Source organism: Artibeus jamaicensis, unplaced genomic scaffold, assembly GCF_021234435.1.
Source record: "Artibeus jamaicensis isolate MK-2021 breed Jamaican fruit bat unplaced genomic scaffold, CSHL_Jam_final contig_387, whole genome shotgun sequence".
Taxonomy (NCBI): Eukaryota; Metazoa; Chordata; class Mammalia; order Chiroptera; family Phyllostomidae; genus Artibeus; species Artibeus jamaicensis.
Window position 1 is genome coordinate 28077780 of NW_026521812.1, and position 20944 is coordinate 28098723.

The 20944-nt window shown below is 31.6% G+C and overlaps 1 protein-coding gene across 1 annotated transcript in view; it reads right to left on the reverse strand.

Annotated features, from left to right (window-relative positions):
• Positions 1–529: 529 nt before the first annotated feature.
• Positions 530–20944, reverse strand: part of GRIK2 (glutamate ionotropic receptor kainate type subunit 2) — a 592671-nt gene continuing 572256 nt past the window's right edge. Inside the window, exons 16-17 of the mRNA XM_037135552.2 lie at positions 13905–14155; positions 530–877 (exon numbers count right to left, since the gene is read on the reverse strand). Of these exons, the coding sequence (XP_036991447.1) occupies positions 713–877; positions 13905–14155 (416 nt within the window). The 3' untranslated portion in view covers positions 530–712. The remainder of the gene's footprint in view (positions 878–13904; positions 14156–20944) is intronic.

A 20944-nucleotide genomic window follows, 5' to 3' on the forward strand; every position in this document is an offset into this window, starting at 1 on the left:
TGGTAGAGTTACATGTTAAATTTCCTGCAGGTGAATTTAAGAACATTATTGCCTTGGTAATTGACATTTCTACCTCAATCAGTGACACAAACTGTGCAAAAAGAAAGGAAACACTGATGAAGATATGCTTTATATTCCACTTGTCATAAAATTCAGATTTGTTTTGTGTTACATTTTTCACATCCTATAAACACATATTGTCTATTCAGATGCTTGCTGTACCCAGTTGTTGGGGGCTAGTAACATCACCACCTCTATAATCTGGATGTTCAGAAGACTGTACTGTTTCTTGTAACACTACAGTTTTTTGCTGATTCCAAGTATTTTTATTCTTACTGACTTTTTTACTGGTTACCCTTAGGGCATGTATATTCCATCTCTGGCAACAGTTGGACTTCAAAAGGAACCTGTAATTTCTTACTGGACTGCATTTGAAACCAGGCACAAAATGCGCATGTAACATTCACTCAGAAGAAGGGAGGAACCCATGATAAACAGTATAACCCCGTGTAACTTGGTTGATCCATGATGCTTGTAAATCAAGTCTGATCATTGCAACTGCTTAGATCACAGAGTCTCTAGTTCATAGACACAGCGGCATGAGGTAACTCATTTTATTTTGCACAGGTTGCATATTTCCACAGGAAACATTCTCGCTAAATTGTTTGGAAAAAAGACGACAGTTTGTGCTTGGGTGTTTGGCCTCCCAGCTTTATGCCATGGTTTCTTTACCTGGCAACCTTCTGTCGTTAAATGTGTGCATGTTGATAACTTCTTCTGTTTTCACAATAACTGGGGCCTGTGGCTTATGTTTTAACCGACGCTGACACTTCAGGGACATCCTCAGTTCTTCTACCATGGCGCTACAGAAGGACCTCTATAGAATAACACAGAAAACAAAATATTACAAAACAGATAGACTGCGACTGTCCAGAAACAATACTGAAATCATTCTCAACAGACATGTCAACATAACGGCCTTGAAGGTTTGAAAAATGTCAATACAAAGGTTATAACAAATTGTTACACTATTAATATACAACACATGATAATTAAAATATTTTATCAAGGTGGACGAGTTTAAAGAAAATCTCCACTTGATAATGAAATGAATTGCCAACTAGGTATGCATATATTATAGCTTGGAAAGATTTTCAGATGTAAAATTAATTAGCATATATATCTACCTATATATATTCAGATGTAAAATTAATTAGCATATATATCTACATATATATCTACCTTAAAATTTAAATACAAACATATATATACAAATCAATAACCAGAAATCCCTTCTTTTTATAAAAAATAGAAGAAATTTACTACTTTTTAGATCACAACAGAGATATGAAAATTTTCTTTAAACATAGATTCGTCATTGTGCATCTCAAAACAACAAAAATAGAACTCACACAAACATAAAAATATGGAAAATAACTTCTGGTATTCACTATACCCAGTTATGATAAGGCCTGTAAAACTATTGATGATGATTACAAACCAAATATGAATTAACATGAAATAACAAATTGGAGTACATTAAAAAGTCCATGAGAAATATTAACTATTTTGTCATTATCAACTTGATAACTGAGAGGTGATAATCTATCACATGAAGAAAAAAATGACCATAGAAAATATTTTTTTTAATTCTCATTTTATTGGCAATAGGTTTTCTAGAATATCAGTTTATCTGGGCCTCATTATCACAAGCTCCTCAAAATCCCCATTACAAAGTCATATTTGTGAAGCAAAATTTTGTTAGTCTCCCTCTCCAGCTAATTGAGATACACCTGTGTTAGTTACATATAAATCAGATTCATGAACCAGTTGTATATATATATTGTTATTGAAATTCAGATGGACTGAGACTTAGGCTTTTTCTGTACAAGAACTAAAAAGGTACAAAACAACTAAAAATGTGAACAAATATGAAAAATTTATACAATTTCAAAAAGTGATATGAAAACATAATGAAATAAGCCTAATTAAATATGGATATGAAAACTTGGTTTTTGCCTTAAGTGCTGGCTTCTGTGCTTTTGATCAAGTTAGGCTAATACCAAAAGAAGACAGAATAAAAATATTTAATACCACATATGCTTTTTAGGTTTAAAAGATATTTTTCATGCATAATCTTTTGTGACAAATATTCTGTGACTAATATTTCAATGAAAACAGGCATCTCTTTGACAAAGAAAACTGATTCAGAGAGCGGGAATGTCACTTTCTGCAGCTCACACCTGAAGCACCATCAAAACATCCTGATAACCAATTCTGTAACTTCTGACCCTTCCCTTGTACCTTCTTGTTCATTCCTGGCTATATCCTCATTTTTCATTTATGGGTTCCTAAATCATTTTCCTAGTGGTCTTCTTAACTCCATGTCTATCCAGCCTATTCCTTCCTTAAAGGATCAGCTATACCAGAATAATCTACTTTTTAAATATCAGTTATTAATGGCATTTTCTTATCCAAGAAACAGGTGAAATCCAAATATTCTATTTTTCCCAGCATGACTTCTCTGATTCAGCTTTCCTGTTTTCTCTCTGCCCCATTTCTTTCTTCTCTTTACCTGCCTTTTCTGCTTGGACCTTCAAAGCCTTTTCCTGATCCTGGTACCTTACGAGTTTAATCCTTATCTGAGGACATGACTCAACTTTTAACTTAATTTGAAAATCACTTCCCCACTGACCAGGCTCATTATTTCCACTCAATTTAGTTTTGTCTCCTTAACTCATTTTTAACTCATTTTGATGTTTTTCCATCTGACCTCAAGGCTTTGTATGACTGCCTCTCAATGAATGGTAAAGGGAAGAGATCTTGTTCTCATAGTATGGATGGTACACACATGTTCTTTAAATGTTCACTGAGCCAACGATAGCTACATGTGACTCCAATATTTAATTCTTATTTTAAAATGTTCCTAATTCGATTGGTTAAAATTATTTTTCAAAAAATTTTCAAGCCCCGTGGGCAGATAATGGATTAGCACCGGGCCCAAAACAACCATACCTTATCCCCCCCCGCCAGCACCTCCCGGGGCCCCCCCCGCACCGCACCGAGAGATCCTCCCCCCAAAAAAAATGTTTATGTAGTAAAATACATTGTATACAAATTAATTAATAGGAAAACTTTGGTTTTGTTTAATAACATGAAATTAGTAAAGGTAGTATTGTTTTAGTACTTGTAATAGATAATGATTAAATGCAACATGTGAATTCCCCAATAACTAGTGGATTATTGTCATGTGCTTTATTGTGTTAAATCACAGAGTTCTGAAATCCATGAATTATGTTTCTATTAAAGATTTATGGCACCTGACAGCCAGTATAGGGACACAGTGTTTCTTGTTGCTTAATACCTACTATTAGATGTACTTATTAAGAACATGATGACAATGATGATGAAGATGGTGATGATGACAACACTGTAGAAATGGAAAAATCTGACTCCAAAAGGGGGAGGAATACATAGTCTTGAGGTAACTTAGTCTTGGCTCTCTGTTGAAACATTTAACAGAAGAATTGATTAGATAACATGACATGGTCAGACCTTGATGCCATTGACACTTAAAAATGTTATAAGATATAAATAAAATTTTAATTGTTTGAAATAAACCTTCATTTAAAAGTAATAAATATCCCAAATGTTATATAATTTATAGCACATTATTCTTAGCAAATTTGGATTTTAGACAGTTTGATTATATTAGTTTCAAACATTACAGAATACATATACTAATTAATATTTACTGTCTATACTAAGAGAGTATGGACAGATTGATTTCCTCAGGAAAAAATCTTATAAATGTACATACCCATTCAACCGTGAAATCACACAATTTTATTTCTAGTAAGTTAAGAGGTAATATGTATCTAGTACACTATATGTAACTTCAGGCCACACATAAAGACATATAAAATTATTTTAAATAAATTTTATGTGCTATAAAATTCATAATGCTGAAGAATATAAAATGTAGATTTAAAAAATGCCCCAAAGAGTTTTTATCTTTTATAATTTAAAGATAAAAGAAAATTTCATCTTTCATAACTTAATATTATCTCATATAAATTATATTTATAATGTAGTCAGTTCTTCATTTTATAATTTAAAATTATCTTAAGTAAATTATAATTACAAATTTAGAAATTCTGAAAAATTGTAAATTTATAACTTGACCACTACCATTTTTAAGTGTTATATATTTTCAAAGGCATAAGAAAGTAAAAATTTTAATCAAATAACCTTTAACTAACTGATCAATAAACTTGGTTATATGCCAATTTATCAGTTTTGTTCATTTTTCTTTTAATCACCTGAATTTTGCCAGTGCTATTTTAAACTATTAATATAACTACACCTGAAAAAATAATTTTTTCTTTGGTGACCAATAAAGTAACTGTGACACTTTCTTCCCACTTATAGAATATTTGAATTTTTTAATCCTTCACAATAACTATGAAAAGTGTTAAATATGAGCAGGACTTTTGAATCAACATATCAAACTAAAAGAATTTAGTAATATCATAAAGTCTTTTTCAGTTGTAGCAGTAAGGCAAACACATATTCTTTTTTAAAAGCTTTAAAATGCAAATTCTATATCTTCATTTATATAACAATCTAAAGCTGAAATTTTAGAGCTGATTATGGAATAAGTTGTTTCCCTGTGCTGTATGTTGCCAAAAGATCAGTATGTCTGATTTAAGAGAGAAAGAAGGAGCTACTACCCTTTGCAACAACATGGATGGAACTGGAAAGCATTATGCTGAGTGAAATAGGCCAGGTGCTGAAAGACAAATACCATATGATCTCACCTTTAACAGGAAGCTAAACAACAAAACAAACAAGTAAGCAGAAAAAAAAAACCCAAAAAACAAAGACACTGAAATAGAGAACAAGGGGATAGTGACCAGAGGGGGAGAAGGAAGGGAAGTAAGGGGGAAAAGGGGGGGGGGATTGGGAGGAACAAATAGGAAGGACACAGGGACGAGAACTAAGGGGGGGGGAGGAAATGGGTGGGAGGTGGGGAGCAAGGGGCAGGGGAGGCTGGGATGGGAAAAATAGACAAAAAAACTGTACCTGAAAAATAACTAAATAAAATTTAAAAAAAAAAATAAAGTTCTAATGTCATTTGATGGAGACACATTATCTTTCCTACTTCATATAATGATTGGAATTTTATTAAATGTCTTTTTATTGAACTATGAAATAAGGCTTTGAAAAACCCAAGTGCCGTTTACAGAAGTTTCCTGGGTGATAACAAACAAGAAGGGAGAGGAGAAGAACAGGCAAGTAGAAGAGGTAGGAGAAGCGGAAGCAGAAAGCGGAAGAAGAAAGCACAAACAGGGAAAAGTGGTGAAAGGAAGACAAGCGGGGTGGATAGGGAGGGAGGGGAAGAGGAAGGAAATCTCTGTTTCGCTCTTCAAATCGCTCCTTAGGGATGAAAACACACAAACTGTGTCATTAAATAAAGAAACTTTCTTAGGGTGGAAACAACAACAAAAATATTTCGCCACATTAATGTAACAGACTACAAAAAAGAAAAAAAGAAAGGCGCAAAGATACTAACCATTATTAAAAACCTCTTTTAGTAAGTTTCAAAAGTTTACTAAACAGTGTCTGGATGGTAGGGTGGCACTAACCAAATAGAAGATTCCTGAAAATGAAAATTTAAATCTTTGAGCTGTTAGCATGTCATTACATTTAAATGAGTAAAATTCATTATAAAATTCACTGTCATTAATGAGGCAACCTGTATTTACACAATTCTAATCTTAAAAAAAATGAAGGTCTGGAAACTTTAAAAATATTAATTTGACTATATTTACACTGCTTTTTTAAAAAGCTATACATATTTTTTTAATTTTGCTACAATAAGACAACACATAGCTTGAAGATAAATGTTCTAAATAATATCATTGTTGGTGTTATAGAGTAACTCATTTTTAGTCTTAATAACTTCCTAATTTATAGATACATTTATGTGATAACAGATGTGACAGCATTTGGAGAAGCACACAATTTTTAAAATATTAGACATCTACTTGTAAGTATGCTCCACATTAAGTGCTGACTTATTTAACTTCATTTTTGTTAGAACATTTATAGTTAGCAATGTCTTTTTAAAAACAGCCACTGATGCTAAGTAAGCAGTTTGATTCTTTTTTTAAATTTTAAGTTCATCACTTTCAAGTTGAATATACGTAGTCATTAATCCCCAAACCAGAAATAACCATATGATATTAGAAATTACTATCGAGTCTGTATTTATATTTTTAAGGAGGAAATTCTATTTTATGTGTCTTTCTATCCTATTCTTTGATAGTTTAAAATTAACTACATGACATTTTAATGTTCATTGAGAACAATTTTAACTATTTTTTGATATAGTTCCTACTTGAAGCCCTGTCTTCAAGTAGAAACTATGAATACTAGAAACATCTTCAAACTGCTTCTATTAGATTTTGTGACTCAGTGTTATAGTATAGACTAGGATATATCAACCATACTGGTTTTGTGCTTGTTGTTTAAATTATTTGTTAATTGATTATGGATATCTAATCCATTCTCAGACACCTGTAAAATTAATTTCTGATGCCACAGGCCATTTGCCCAAGAATTCCACATCACATGTAGTACAGACAAATAAAAAAGTCACTATGTTCCCTGTATAAAATTATCTCACATTAGATAATAACTAAATTAATGAAAAAATAACATGGAATAAAAATTATATATAGTATAATATGCAAATTTGATATAACACTGATATATTAAATAAGAAAAATCAATGTTATATAGTGTGACACTTCCTTTTGATTTATACTTTTTAATTGGCAGTCTTCTTAAAATACCAAATAGCTAATGCTATCTATACATCAGAAGTAGGAATTGACTTCGGGCTATATAAATGCAATAGTGAAGCAATAGAGATGAAAATGGCTGGTTAAACATTCATTCAAAATACATATGTAGCAACTTTGATCTTGACATTCAGTTTTGTAGCAGCCATCTTTCTGAAAAATTATACTATTTAATAAGCAGTGCAGCAGTCAGACAAGACTTTACATGTAGGTTTTTAATGATCCTATTGCTCAATCACTGTAATTTTACAGCTACAGAAACTAAAACTCAAGAGGTCAAGTTATCTATCTAAAGTTATGCACATAAGTAATATCAAAGCTGAAAGAGGAACTCTGTTCTCTTGACTTCTATTCTATGAATGCTTTATTATATTAGCCTGCATCATTAACAGTGGTTTAAATTTTAGCTGAGCCTTTTTACCTGGCATTTGTTTTTAGTATGTGTTAACTTTTTGAATCTGAAGTAATAAATCAGAGAAAAAATTATGGGGCAAAAAGAAATATATTTTTTTCTCTCAATGAATAAAATGATAAAACACCCTGTGCTTTTGCCTGGATTAATTTACACTGATAAACATAATTAATATTAAAATTCTCTCAGAAACTTGACTCTTACAGAAACAGTTACCAAATATCTTTATGTTGCATTTTGCAAATACAATGAGACAGAGAAAGATGGGACATCAGTATACATTTGTACACATCCCATACTTAAGCTGGAAAAATCAATAAGTAAGGTCAGACAAGTTTCAACACCACTTTAGTCAATATGTCTATGAAATGTATTTTAAGAAAAAACAATGTTAATCACATTCTTGCTGGTAGTAATGATACAATTTTTCAATAAAATACATAACCTCCAAATAACTAATGCTTTATTACAGGAAAACTCTGTTTTCTGAAGGCCCAACAGTTTAAATACATCAGCTTTTTAAATAATAATAATTATAATCATAGCTGTTTGGTATACATTAGACACATGCAAACTATGTGTATTACCTATCTCCACAATCTGTTTATTTAAATGAAACTCCTACTCTACATATTTTATCAATGTAACTTCAGGAATGAAAACTATCAAGAAAAATAGTTAAATATCTCTACTTTGTACTATGTGATATAGTTAAAATAGTGTCAGAATGGGCATCTTAGACCTTGGGAAACACAACTTGACCCCTGAGATACTTATCTTCATCTGCACAATATGGTAATATTTACACAGTTCTCAGAATACCTTCATACTAAAGAAGATATTATACATTAAGAGCTCCAAAGTTGTTTATAACAATAAGGAAGTAAAATTATTCTTTGTCAAACTACAATCTTAATTTTAAAACATCATTTATGGGCATAAAGATGTGTGAGTTGCCATAAAGAAGTGACTTAAAAATCATTTTGCTGACTTGGAAGGAGATTGGACACTAAAACAAAGATGGGCATCTCATTTTAAAGTATGATTTTATATTTATATGTAAAGACATTTAAAAAGCCACCCAGTCATCCCTTATATGGGTCATTAGTGGAAACTGAGAGATGATCTGCTTGCAGAGAATGGCCGTAACATAAAGAATATCAAATAGAGTATTTGTTCAAAGTTTATTTACACCTTTTAACTTCTGAGTAAAAAGATGCTTTATAGATCAATTTTACATCACTGAAAATTTCTTTAGAACTTTATAAATCTTTATAATCATTTATAGCAGTATTTGCACTCCCATAGCTTATTCAATAAATGGGTTCTTTTAAAAACATTGCTCCTGTTAGAACTAACTTTTCAACTTCCTGAAAGCAGTAGGTTTATGAAGGTCTCTGAACAATCTATTTTCATTCTTCTGGTTCCATGAAATACAGATTCAGTCAGCTTGGGAAAATTTTTTCTTTGTGAATAATCTTTTTCCCAGGACCCAGATTTAAACTAAACCCTTCTAATTTCTCCTTAACATTCTCCAAATTGCATTATTTCATTCATTAAAGCTGCCTTTTACATTTGTTATTAAGTTACAGGCTGAAGAACATTCTATGTGCTCTCAAAACAGTTTTTGAACTTTCAGTGACTGGGGAAATATTATTTAGAGATATCTTGGATATGTTTTACCAGTACTCTTCAATACAAAAAAATTACATTGAATGAAATGGATTATATACAAAAATCCATATTAATTAGTTTTGAAAATGTGTCCAATACAGGACACATAAGTTACCAACTGATCATCTGGGCAATAATTTATATTTTTATTTCTCAGACATACTGACTACAGTTTGTTAAAACTGAAGTAATGAGAAAACGAATATTTTTATTGTTTAGTTTTTGTTTATATCAAGAAACTCAGCAATTGGTGTTCAATGTTTTCAATTAAAACAATTTGTATAGTTAAATCTATGTTCAATTACATTGGAAAGAAATTACTTCTGAATACAAATCAGGCAAAAAGAAAAAGTCAAACTATGTATGTTAAGTTACTATTATTTCTGGATACCAAAAGAAGGAAGATGTATGTACACCTTTTGTTAGAAGAGGACACATTCAAATACTTAAGAAATAGAGTTTCTAGACATAATAAATAAACCATATTTATGTTATAAAATAACTTTGTAAAAATTAAAAGTATTACAAGCACTTATAATTCATGCTTACAAAACCCATGGAGTATTATCAATGATACCAGAGAAAACAAACATTTTAATACCAGGCAGCTTTTTTCAGTTAGAAGGGGAAGCAGGACCTTTCAAACAAATGCACATGCCTGACGTGGACCAGTAATGGCTTCCTGTGTGCAGCAGATTCATGAACTGCTTGCTGAATGAAACTTAAGCAGAGTTTATAAAATCATCGAGAAGTTAGGGAAAAGGCAATTAATTAAAAATACACATGTTAATTAGTTGCTTTTCAAGACATTTCAGAAAAAGAAGACTTTTTGAGTGCCTTTGCAAATATTTGTTACATTTTTAAAAAATTAGAAAAGTATATATGTATTTATTTTAAAAGTTTGAATAAATGAAAAGGTATTGATATATCAATATCTGCAACAAAATCAAAAGCATTATCTACTATAAAAATTGGAATACACCATCTTGTGGTATCAGAAAGGAATGCAATTTAGAGTTTTCTAATTCTTTAAGTTCTACATTGTTCAGCATCATCTTCCATATGCAGTTTCAACCTGCCCTCATTTTAAGATGATACATTCATATACTACTATTCATTGCCAAGCTACTTAGAAATAAAAAAACATTATAGTCATCAAGACCTTTTATTTCATTAATATTTTACAAAACATTTGCTATAAACATTTATACTCACCTCTAAATAGTAAGTGTTATTATTAATTTTATCATTATTATTAGAAGTAAAATGACATGGAATTATATTACTCTTCATAAATTTTATCTACAAAGTTCATATTCAACTAGACCAAGTTTGTATTATATCTGCCAATTTATTTAAGTAAAGAATGACAATTTTATTTGTTTGTTTAAAAAGTACTAGAATATTGTAGACTGAAGAAAAGGGAAAGAAAATGGAGGAGGAGAAGAGAGAATAGAGCAAATTACCTTGGGGTTCAATGGTGAATATAATATATCCTTGTTTATTTTTAATATGTGAAACATAATTCATTGCATGTTTGGTTCTCAATAAATAATTATTGGAGTAAATGAATTGTGCAAATATTAATCATATTTTTAAATTTAAACTTTAAAGGCACAATTATAAGTGTAAACTAATTGTGAATTTCTATATGTCTACATGCATATCCTAATGATAAAAATCTAGGAATATTTTCTAATTTTAATACATTAAGTAAGGTGGTTAACTGTATAGCCCAAATAAATACATTTTTCCTAAAAAAAAATGAAGAATTGAGTCCAAGAACCTAAATATCATAGTAAATAAAATGGGTTATTCTAATAAACCCATAATTATTTATTTGCAAAACTTAATTCTATTGAATTACATAGAAAATATTTTTATATTCTTTATGGTAGACTTTTTTTAAATGGGTCACTGTATTTACTTGATTATTAATTTAAATCAATAGAAAGAAAGATTAGGTAGATAATGATGACAGATGATAATTAGATGATAGATAGACAGATGATAGATGAGATAGAGAGAGAGGGAGAGAGATATGATAGATAGGTAGATAGACCTTATGCCAACAGATACTGCTGGCCACCTTGGAGATACAAACCACAGAGAGTAGGTCCTTGTCCTACCAGAACTAAGAGTCTAATTGGTAAATAGGCACTCACACATAAAAAACAACAAATGTGAATGAAACAGAGAAAAGTCATCTAGGCTGATTGATGGATGTGATTCGAAATGGGCAAAATACTTTCCCCAACATTCTCAAAGGGGGAGAAAATATTTTTCCAATGGTGATAGTATCTGAAATCAGCTAAGTAAAAAAGGGACATATAGAAGTCATATTTTTCACTGGAATAGGAAATGAAAACCCAACACTACCTTGTGAAAACAGCTGTGTCCTTTGCCCAAACCTATTACATCCATAGAGTAGATATAGCTTTCTGGGCAAGCTGATGCTTAGTCTTGACACCTAGTCTGGAATGCCTAATCTCAAAACACTAGTAAGAGTTTGTCAGGTCAAAAAACGCACAAGGTCAAATGGAAGAGGTTTTTTAAAAAGCTAGATGACCTTAGAAAACTGAAAGTGATCTAGTGTGGCTAGAGAAGAAATTACCAATTGGGGAGAAGCAAAAGGTAAAACCACAATGGTGGACAGAGACAGATTCTGAAGTGCCTCACCTGTTAACTAGAGAATTTGATTTTCGATATGGAAGCTATGTGGTGACAGTGTGTGAAAAGCACTGGGGAATGTGATTAATAATGCTCATTTAATACCAACACAGTTGCTTCTTTCCAATGTAATGTTTCATCTACTTTTGTCAAAAAAAAGGAACTTTCCTTTCACAAAATTTTTATAAGGCCGTACAGGTACATAAAAATTAAAGAGAGCTAGTTGTATTAAAAATTCAACTAAATTAGTTATTTATACTGACAATAAGAATTACTTTACAGAGGTAAATCTGTATCATTTGTTTTTTGTTTTTAAGCAGAATGCTTGTAAAATAATTGTGCATAATGACATGGCCTAGGTAAATCTCATGATAAGCACAAAGAGAGCAATAGAATACACTTATTGTTAATTCATTTGTTTTATTTTAATACTGAGCTATAAATGAAAGAAAATCATCACAGTATTTAAGGTTCCAACTAGAAAAAAGAAGTATTTAAGGTTCCAACTAGAAAAAAGAAATTTGTTCTATAATTTCTGAACTTACTTTAATATTAACTAACCAAATATCACATCTATTGAAAAATTATAGTGAAAATGGAAATTAATGAGGCAATATATTTTGTCTTTATTTTTTTGAATTTGAGTTTAAAACTCATTTGATATTATTTAAAAAATATTATAACATATAGTATGTACTTAAACCTTATTGTCAATTATACCAGAGCAACAAATATTCGATTCAGCCAAGTCACTAGATCCTGAACGTTGTGAAAAAATGTCATGTGATTGTTTGAATTTTTCAAACTTTGAACCTTTACTCTTCAAAATATTCATTTATAAAAACACTGTTTCAAAGAGAAAATTACTGTACTCATGTAAAAATTGAGAAATGCTGTATCTAAAATTTTGATTTCTGAAAGGATAAGTAATTGCAACATAAACTATTAAAGACCAAGGGAAATAAGTAAATGTTTTTGTTTTTTAAAAATAGTTTTAAAGTTGAGAGCACTTCAGAGAATATTAGCATAATATATTTACCTTATATGTGTGTTATTATTTTTAAATATCATTTTTATACTCACATTAAACAAAAATTAATAAACCTTTAAAATATTAATGAATATATAGTCTGACTCTGATGCAGCTAAACCCAAAAATGTTTTTAATTAAAACCAAAAAATATTTCTGTATAAAAAAGTATGAAATAAAGTGTCAGAAGATTTTTAAAGGTTAAAGCATGATTTCATGTCCAGACTATAAACTTACATACAAAAAAGTGTTATGTAACAGATTTTTCAAAAATAAAAATCCATCCTTGTATTCATCTATGGAAATTATAGCATTAGAAATACATCATCTGAATAAGGTTTGCAAATTTTTACTGTAGAATAAAAAAGATACTTATAGAGAAATAACTTGTATTAAAATCCTAAGAAAAATTATGATAATCTCTTATTTTTGAGGTTAACATATGTTCTTCATAAAACATTGGTGCAAAAAATAAAGGGCTAATTAAGAATAAAATTATCCTTGGCTGGTGTGGCTCAGTGGATTGAGTGCCAGCCTGTGAACCAGAGGGTCACTAGTTCAATTCCCAGTCAGGGCACATGCCTGGGTTGCTGGCCAGGTTCCCAGTTGGGGATGCACAAGAGGCAACCACATGTTGATGTTTCTGTCCCTCTCTTTCTCCCTCCCTTCCCCTTTCTCTAAAAATAAATAAAATCTTTAAGAAATAACTATAAAAAGAATAAAACTAAACACCAAAAAAATCCTGTAATACTTTCACACATTCACCAATTTTTAAAAATTAATTTCCAAAATAAGGATTTTTTTCAATTTAAGATTTACTTGACTAAAAATCTTCAAGTATAAATTCCATTTACTCTATCTTGAAACTACTAATCAGTATTGTATATTAAAACATGTTTTATCTGCAGAAAAGCATTTTTCCCTTCATATTAGTTTCTGATCTGTGTTTTCATCATTATTTTCTTCTAGTAACCTATTTGCAGTGAACTTCAAGTAGCATTTTTTCTAAGGTTTCAATAAGAGGAGAGAGAGTCCCTTGCCTTAAAGCTGGCTCCACTAAACATCTACATTTAAATTTATGATCAGGAAGTTCATCATGTGTTCTCTCTGTGAACCGTTGTTATAAAATGAATGGCAGAAACCTATTAACAGTTACATTTCTAACCACTAATCTTGGTTGGAAATATCAAAAAAAAGTTTCTTTTATTATGACAAGAATTGTTTTAAATTGCAAAAAATTGACATTTACCTTTTCCAATTGAGCGTTTTTTTTGGATTTGTATAAAAACTCTCCCACTGCCACAAAAACTGAGAGTACCAAGCCGGCTGCCAGAACAATGAAGATGCCACCGATATTCTGCACCCCCAGGGCACTGGCCTCTTTGCTCTCCTCCTCTGGACAGCCGTTGCCCCTCCACCACTTCTCCTTCATCATGTGCAGCTTGCCTTCCTCTTGCAGCTGAAGAATTGCAATGGTGATTTTGTCTCTATATGGAGAACCTGAAAAAGAGAGGGGATGCTAACTATTTTAAGGAACCCAGAATTTCACACTTAAAGGTTAACACAGGAAAAGGACAGAGCTTTTTCCAGATGCTCCACAGTGTGCCAATGTTCTTTTCCAGTAGAGAAGAACAACTGGAGAACAACAGAGAATAGAAGTTTAACAAGATAAATAAGGTGTATGGACTTTCTGATTTTGAAAATAAAATGAATTTTGTTTTTGTGGAAGAAAATGTCTCCTTCTAAAAGGCAAAGTCAACTCAGAGCACTGGAAAATAAAATAGTAAGTGGAAATTTACAATAGGAAATAGAGTGAAAAATACTTGGTTAATGTCTTGGAATTATTCTACACTGAAAGCAGAATATTGATAAAGTGGTAATCTCCATTGTAGAACTAATGGCATTTCCCTCTATTAAGTGAAATAATTTAAAGCAACCATGAACAAGCTGTACTTAGGGGTAGCTAATACTTTCAAGAAAACAGACAGCCTGTCTTCTTATTTAACATAGATGGCAGGTTTATACAGCATTGGATCATTCAGATATTATCATGGCAATCAATGTATTTGACCCCCCCCATTGGGGGGTCAAATGACCCCCAAATGACCCCCATTTGGGGGTCATTTATGTATTCCACTTTATGCTTTGAGGAGGTATGTTCTTTTCAGTGGAGGCAACAATATAAATAAAATTTGGTATTTATGCTGTTGGGGGCAGATCTTCTCTGCATTAGCTATAATGTGATAGTAATACATTTTCTAATGAGTTGCCCAGAATCATAGGAGAATATTGAAGTACATGAATCTTTTAATATGTATTAAAATAGTTTCCTTCATTAATTTTTTAGAGAGAGGAAGAAGAGGGAGATAGGGAGGGGGAGGGAGAGAGAGAGAGAGAGAAAGAGATTTGTTGTTCCTCTTATTTATACATTCATTGGTTGTTTCTTATACGTATCCTGACTGGGGATTGAACCTCCAACCTTGGCATATCTGGATGATGCTCTAACCAACTGAGCAACCTGATCACAGCCCCAAAGGGGTTGATTTTATTGTTTTCTCCCACCCAGATAGCCTGTTTCTAAAGTTTAATCTGCTCTCCTAAAACACTACAGGTACCTTCCATCTTTCTCTACAAGTTCATTCACACTTGCTTTTTTTCAGCCCACAGAAAAATACTAACTTTAGCTTGCATTCAACATTGCTGTGATCTTGTTTTGATTTAAATATACCTACAACTATAACTAAAGCTTTATTTCTGCTAAGAGCAATTCAAAACCTGGTCAGGAAACTTTTCTGCTACCTAAGGGATACATATATATTTTTTTACTCAATTAAAGTAATAGACTAATTTGGTATTACTCATTTAACAAGAATATACAAGTTGAAAGTAGAAAGACAAGGAGAATCATCGGAAGTAGCCTGTTGAAAAAGGGAAAAGCTACCCCATCCCCTTGGACAGCTATTTTTTAAACATAATTCTTAATCTACTCAGAAGAAATGTTTAAGTACGTGACTTCTACATAACATTTCATAGCTTTCTTAAAAGGGGGCACTGTTATTTCCTATAATTAGAACTCAAATATATTTTTTAATCCCCAAGGATGTGTTTATTGATTTCAGGAGAGACAGTCAGACACGATGATCGGTTGCCTCTAGTACACTCCCAGACCAAGGAGAAAACCCGCAGCCTTGGTATTCGCTGTGACCGGAAATCAAACCTGCAACTATTTGTGACAACGCTCCAACCAACTGAGCCATCTAGCTAGGCTCAAATATTTTAATTATAGTAAAAAAAAAAGTCCTGCTGCTCAGTTTGTTTTCTGTGCTCTCTTCCAAATATTACTCTAATGAAAATATGAAATTTAAAATCTGCCCCTTTCAGATCTCAGGAATTATTACCCCAGCCCACAGTATTTCCTACCTGGGTCACTCAGCCTAATCATCTAGTATTATTACTATTTACTTTTCAACATGTGAACTGTTTTCTAAGTAGATTATAAACTTTTTGGAATAGAGGATGTATCTATCTATCTATCTATCAATCATCTACTTACAGATTAATCTAATCATCTATCTAAACTCTCAAACTTTCTCATATAAAAGGTCCTTAACAAATATTTCCTATTATAAGGCACATAATGATTGAGAGTTCCTAACACAATGTAAAAGCAACAACCTGGGCCTTTTGGGCTCTCTGACATGTATTTAAAAACCATAAGTTAAGGCTATCTTGTTTGGATGTCCAGTTCTCATTGATTTACTAAATCTAGCATAGTACCAGTTTTAGGTGATATTTACTCTGAATTATCACTCCAATTAATGATATTCTTTATAAAATAATTATTTGAGGAAATATATATTCTAAGCAGAATTGTAGTTTAACAAATATATCTTTCATTTAGAAATGTAGTATCTGAAACAAATTTTGTGCTGACACTACTTGCAAAAATGGCCATATGTGGAAAATATAAAATGTAGTTTCATTTCTGGAAATATTATTATAAGCAAAACTTTGGCAGATAGTGACTTGAAGAATAAACTTTCAAATATGAAAAATTCTTGATCCTGCATATGTCTCATCTTGAGCAATATTGAAGGAATATTATTTTATTGCCACTTCATCATACACACTGAACTGCACTAGGGTTTTTATTCTCATGTCTTCAAACACAATATTCTTCACTCCGTTCACAAAATAAGACACTGGAAAATAAAAGCAAATCACTTTTTAACAAACATGGACACATCTTCTTGGTCTTGCTAGCTGAGCTTCTTATTTCCAGCACTTATTGTAAATATACATCTTTCCCATTGTTAGTAAACTTCATCACACTCATTTTTCCAGTGTAAACACAGTTAATATGTAAATGGCATTTGGTTAGAATAAAAGCTACAAAGTTAATAAACCTCATTTTGAGGATTTTAACAGGATGGAATAATATAAGGCATAAAATCAATGCGAGTAAGTCATTGCCAGGTTTTGTCATTCTGTCGTTGAAAAATACGATTACTGCAGAGTGAAACCCTTGCCGAGTCAGATACATGTGACCTGTGGCTCCAAAGGAGGGCTCAGAGGAGTCACTGAGGCAGACAGTGGCAAGCGATAAACAGTAACAGTATATTTGCAGGCACAGATAAACTCTACAAATGCGCCAATACAGAATTTTGCTACTAAAACACTTCCTGTCTCCCAATGTCTGTAAATGTTAAATTTTGATAAGAAATTTTACATAACTTTATAATTTCATTGAAAGGCCTCCCAACAGATAAAATCACCTTAGAAAAATAAACTGTGACTATTAATACAAGTAATACTAGTCTCACCAAATATTTTAGAGCTCACTTGTGTTGATGGAGTTTGTTTCCCTTCTTCCCTTCATTTCCCGATTCCTCCCTCCATCCCTCCTTACTAATTCATTCCTTTACCTCTCCTCCCCTTTTGCCTGTTTTCTTTGTTCTCCCTGCCCTGCCTTCCTGTTTCCTTTCCTACCCTTCCTTCCTCACTGCCTTTCCTATTTCTATTCCTCTTCCCCTATGCCCCCATCCATCCTTCCCTTCATTTCTGCCATACTAAATTTCTTCCCTGTACACTGGAAGGCATGTGGTATTATGCATACCTGGTTCTAAGTCTAAGCCTACTAAGCACAATATATTGATAAACTCATTTGATTGTCCTTTTCATGTTATTTACAAACTCACAATTTTATGTATATACCAACATTTTGGTCCTCTTTTAATACATCTAGATTGTACAGAAATAATAAAGTAAATACAGTCAGCATTATATTGAATTCGTGGGGAAGTTTATTGATTGATAAAAAGCTTTTCTTTAAAGGTTGCACAGCAAGTTGTCTAATACTTAATACTTTTAGTGAAATGTGCTAAAATCACATTATCCATATACTGGCAATCTCCCTGTTAAAACTTTTCTTTAAATCAGGCTTCTGTATGCTTTAATAAATTGCAAAGATCAGTAAGTAATTATTGCTTTCTATAGATATTGCATTCCAAAACTCATTATATCAATATTTCCAAAATGGGATTCCCCTCATACTCTTCTCTTTATAGGAAGTATACATCTGTGTCTCATTTAAAAGATTCTTCGGCCAGATAAGAATACTCCACAATAAAGATATTTCTTACAAATTCTCATTTACATTAGTGAAATATCAACTCCCATCTGTCCATTAAAGGAATAAAAGAAAAGCATTAAAAAACTTGTTAGAAATGGTTAAACTTATGTTTGAAGGAAGGATTTTTTCCTTCACATCTATTAATGTTTCCATCAGTTACTGTATTTTAACCTTAATTTGAAAATCACTACCTTATATAACAACAATTAATGACTACTGTTGCTATATCAGTTGTCTCTGTGAAAAAATATTTTGTTCCTTGTTAGATCTTTCTGGTCCTTGCCTAGATATTTTCTCCCTGTCTTTGAATTTATGCATTATTAAAGTTTATCAAGTTACATTTTTAAATATGTTCTATATCATTTGTGGCTTATATGCTTCATGAACCACCAGCTCATAAGAATTCAGATCACAATGATCAACTTAAGGAAGATCATCACACCTGGCTTTGAAGTCTCTTTACAAGGTACTTTAGGGGACAAGAGTTATAAATGTTACTTAAATATATTTGTATACCCAGATAGATAAAACCAATTACTTGGGGGGAAAAAGTATACAACCTTTGATTTTCCTAATAGCACCCAAAGAAATCCTTTAAATATATTGCTAAAATTTTATGTAAGTTTTGCTATTTTGCATAATGACAAATCCTCTCTGTCCACTTTCTAGAAGGCTTTACTTTGTTTTATATTTTGTAGTAATTCATGTCATCATAATGATAATACATGCTGTGTATGACAGAATCATATAATATCTCCATAGTTGCTCTCTTTGGGTTTGGGAAGATACTTCTGTGAAGTAGACTACTCATAATTTTAGGTTTCTTCTAATTTTTCACACTTCAAGATATTGTGCACTTTCTGAAATATGGCAATTTGCATGTCTTGTGGGTGTGATTATACCATATTCACTAAGCATATAATATTCCAAGAACTTGCCTCAAAGAACTTCAAAAATTCTTTAATTATTTCTCTTCTGTCAAAGAATTGAGTCTGATAATGTTTCTAACACATACACCCAAAACTTAAAACCCATCAATTTTGGCTTAAGACCAGGTCACCTGTCAGTTATAGGCAATTGATTATCCATTATTCACATTACTTCATCTGGTACCTGGCACATTGCCTATCACATAGTAACCATTCAAACAAATGTTTTTTAAATTAAATATTGAATTAATTATAATGTGTCAATCATGAAATAACCAAAATATGCCGAGTTAAAACTACTGACATGGGGCACCTTCTTACGTTCTTACTGAGTTCAGTAGAATAAAAAGCGTCCATAAGCAGACTTGGATGACACTTCTACTAGTGACCATCTACAACAAATTAGGTGGACAAGTAAGTTTATAAAGTCTTTGCCATATCTGCATTTTGATCAATAGTCGGGAATTTCCTTTGGTCTGTGCCTTCCTATGTAAAAGACCTGCTACCACAAAAGACCTGAGAGTATCTGCTGGCTGTGCTGAATTTTATGAAATGGCTCCCTGGTTCCTAGGCTGCCTCCAGGTGCCCTAAATGTACACCAAGTTTTGGGTGCTTTTAGAGTTCTTATTATTCCTGTTTTTTTCCATGATAAAATCTTAAAATAAAGTTGAAACCAGACTACATTCTCTTAGAACCTTTTCCACAGAAGAAGACGGGTTTTATTCTCTCTCAGGATACTTTCTCCCATATATTTGTTTTTAAAAAGTGCTGAGAAAAATTTTATACATTCCAGATTCAATTTTACATATTTATATTTCCAGGTTTATGTTGTGTTCAATCAATAATTCTGTTAAATAATATCAAACACCATTGTTCTTTCCTTCATAGAACTTACCTCAATTTGTGACTAAAAAAATAATTCCTGTGATTATTTATTTAATGCTCATTACTCTGAATGACCGTCACTTCTATAAGGACAGGGGTTATTTCTGTTTTCTTAGTATAACACCTAGCACACAGTAAGAACACAATATTTGTTGAACGAGTACATGCATAAGTAAAATATTCTAATTACTTAATAAATGGCCATGCATACTTGCAACTTTGTCTTCAGTCATTTTTATGAATCCAAACACTATCTAAGACTTTATTTCATCTTTACCTACTAATTATAATATATTGATATTTATTTCAAATGAATCATTTAATATATGATCATTTAATCAACTTAATATACAACTCAGGAGGCGCATTTCAAATTTCCTACTTCAAATCCACTATACTAGTGTAGAGTAATTGTTACCATTATTTGTATTTTCTTTTGAAAACATCTCATTGAAAGCCTTTAATTTGTAGGAGTGTAAGAAATTCATGAGCGAGAATCATAAGAATAAAAGAAAAGCAATCTCATCTTGAAAAGAAATTATCTTAACATTTTAATCACAGAATGGTAAATGACAGATAAAAGTGTTCCATTCTCAATGGGATCTAGTAATCTTTCCACACTGGAAACCTATGAATGTCATTTCCTTGCCTGACTAAGATTTTTTAGTGATATTCTAAAGCTATAGAATAAAATCCCAGTAACTGTACCCAGGAACCCTTGGACACTGAGAGAGAACTACTATCTGTACATAAATCATCTGACTACAGAGGCCACACAGTCTATGCAACATACTAAGAAAATGCTTAAATCTCTGTAATTTAGTACTTACACAACTTGTCTCT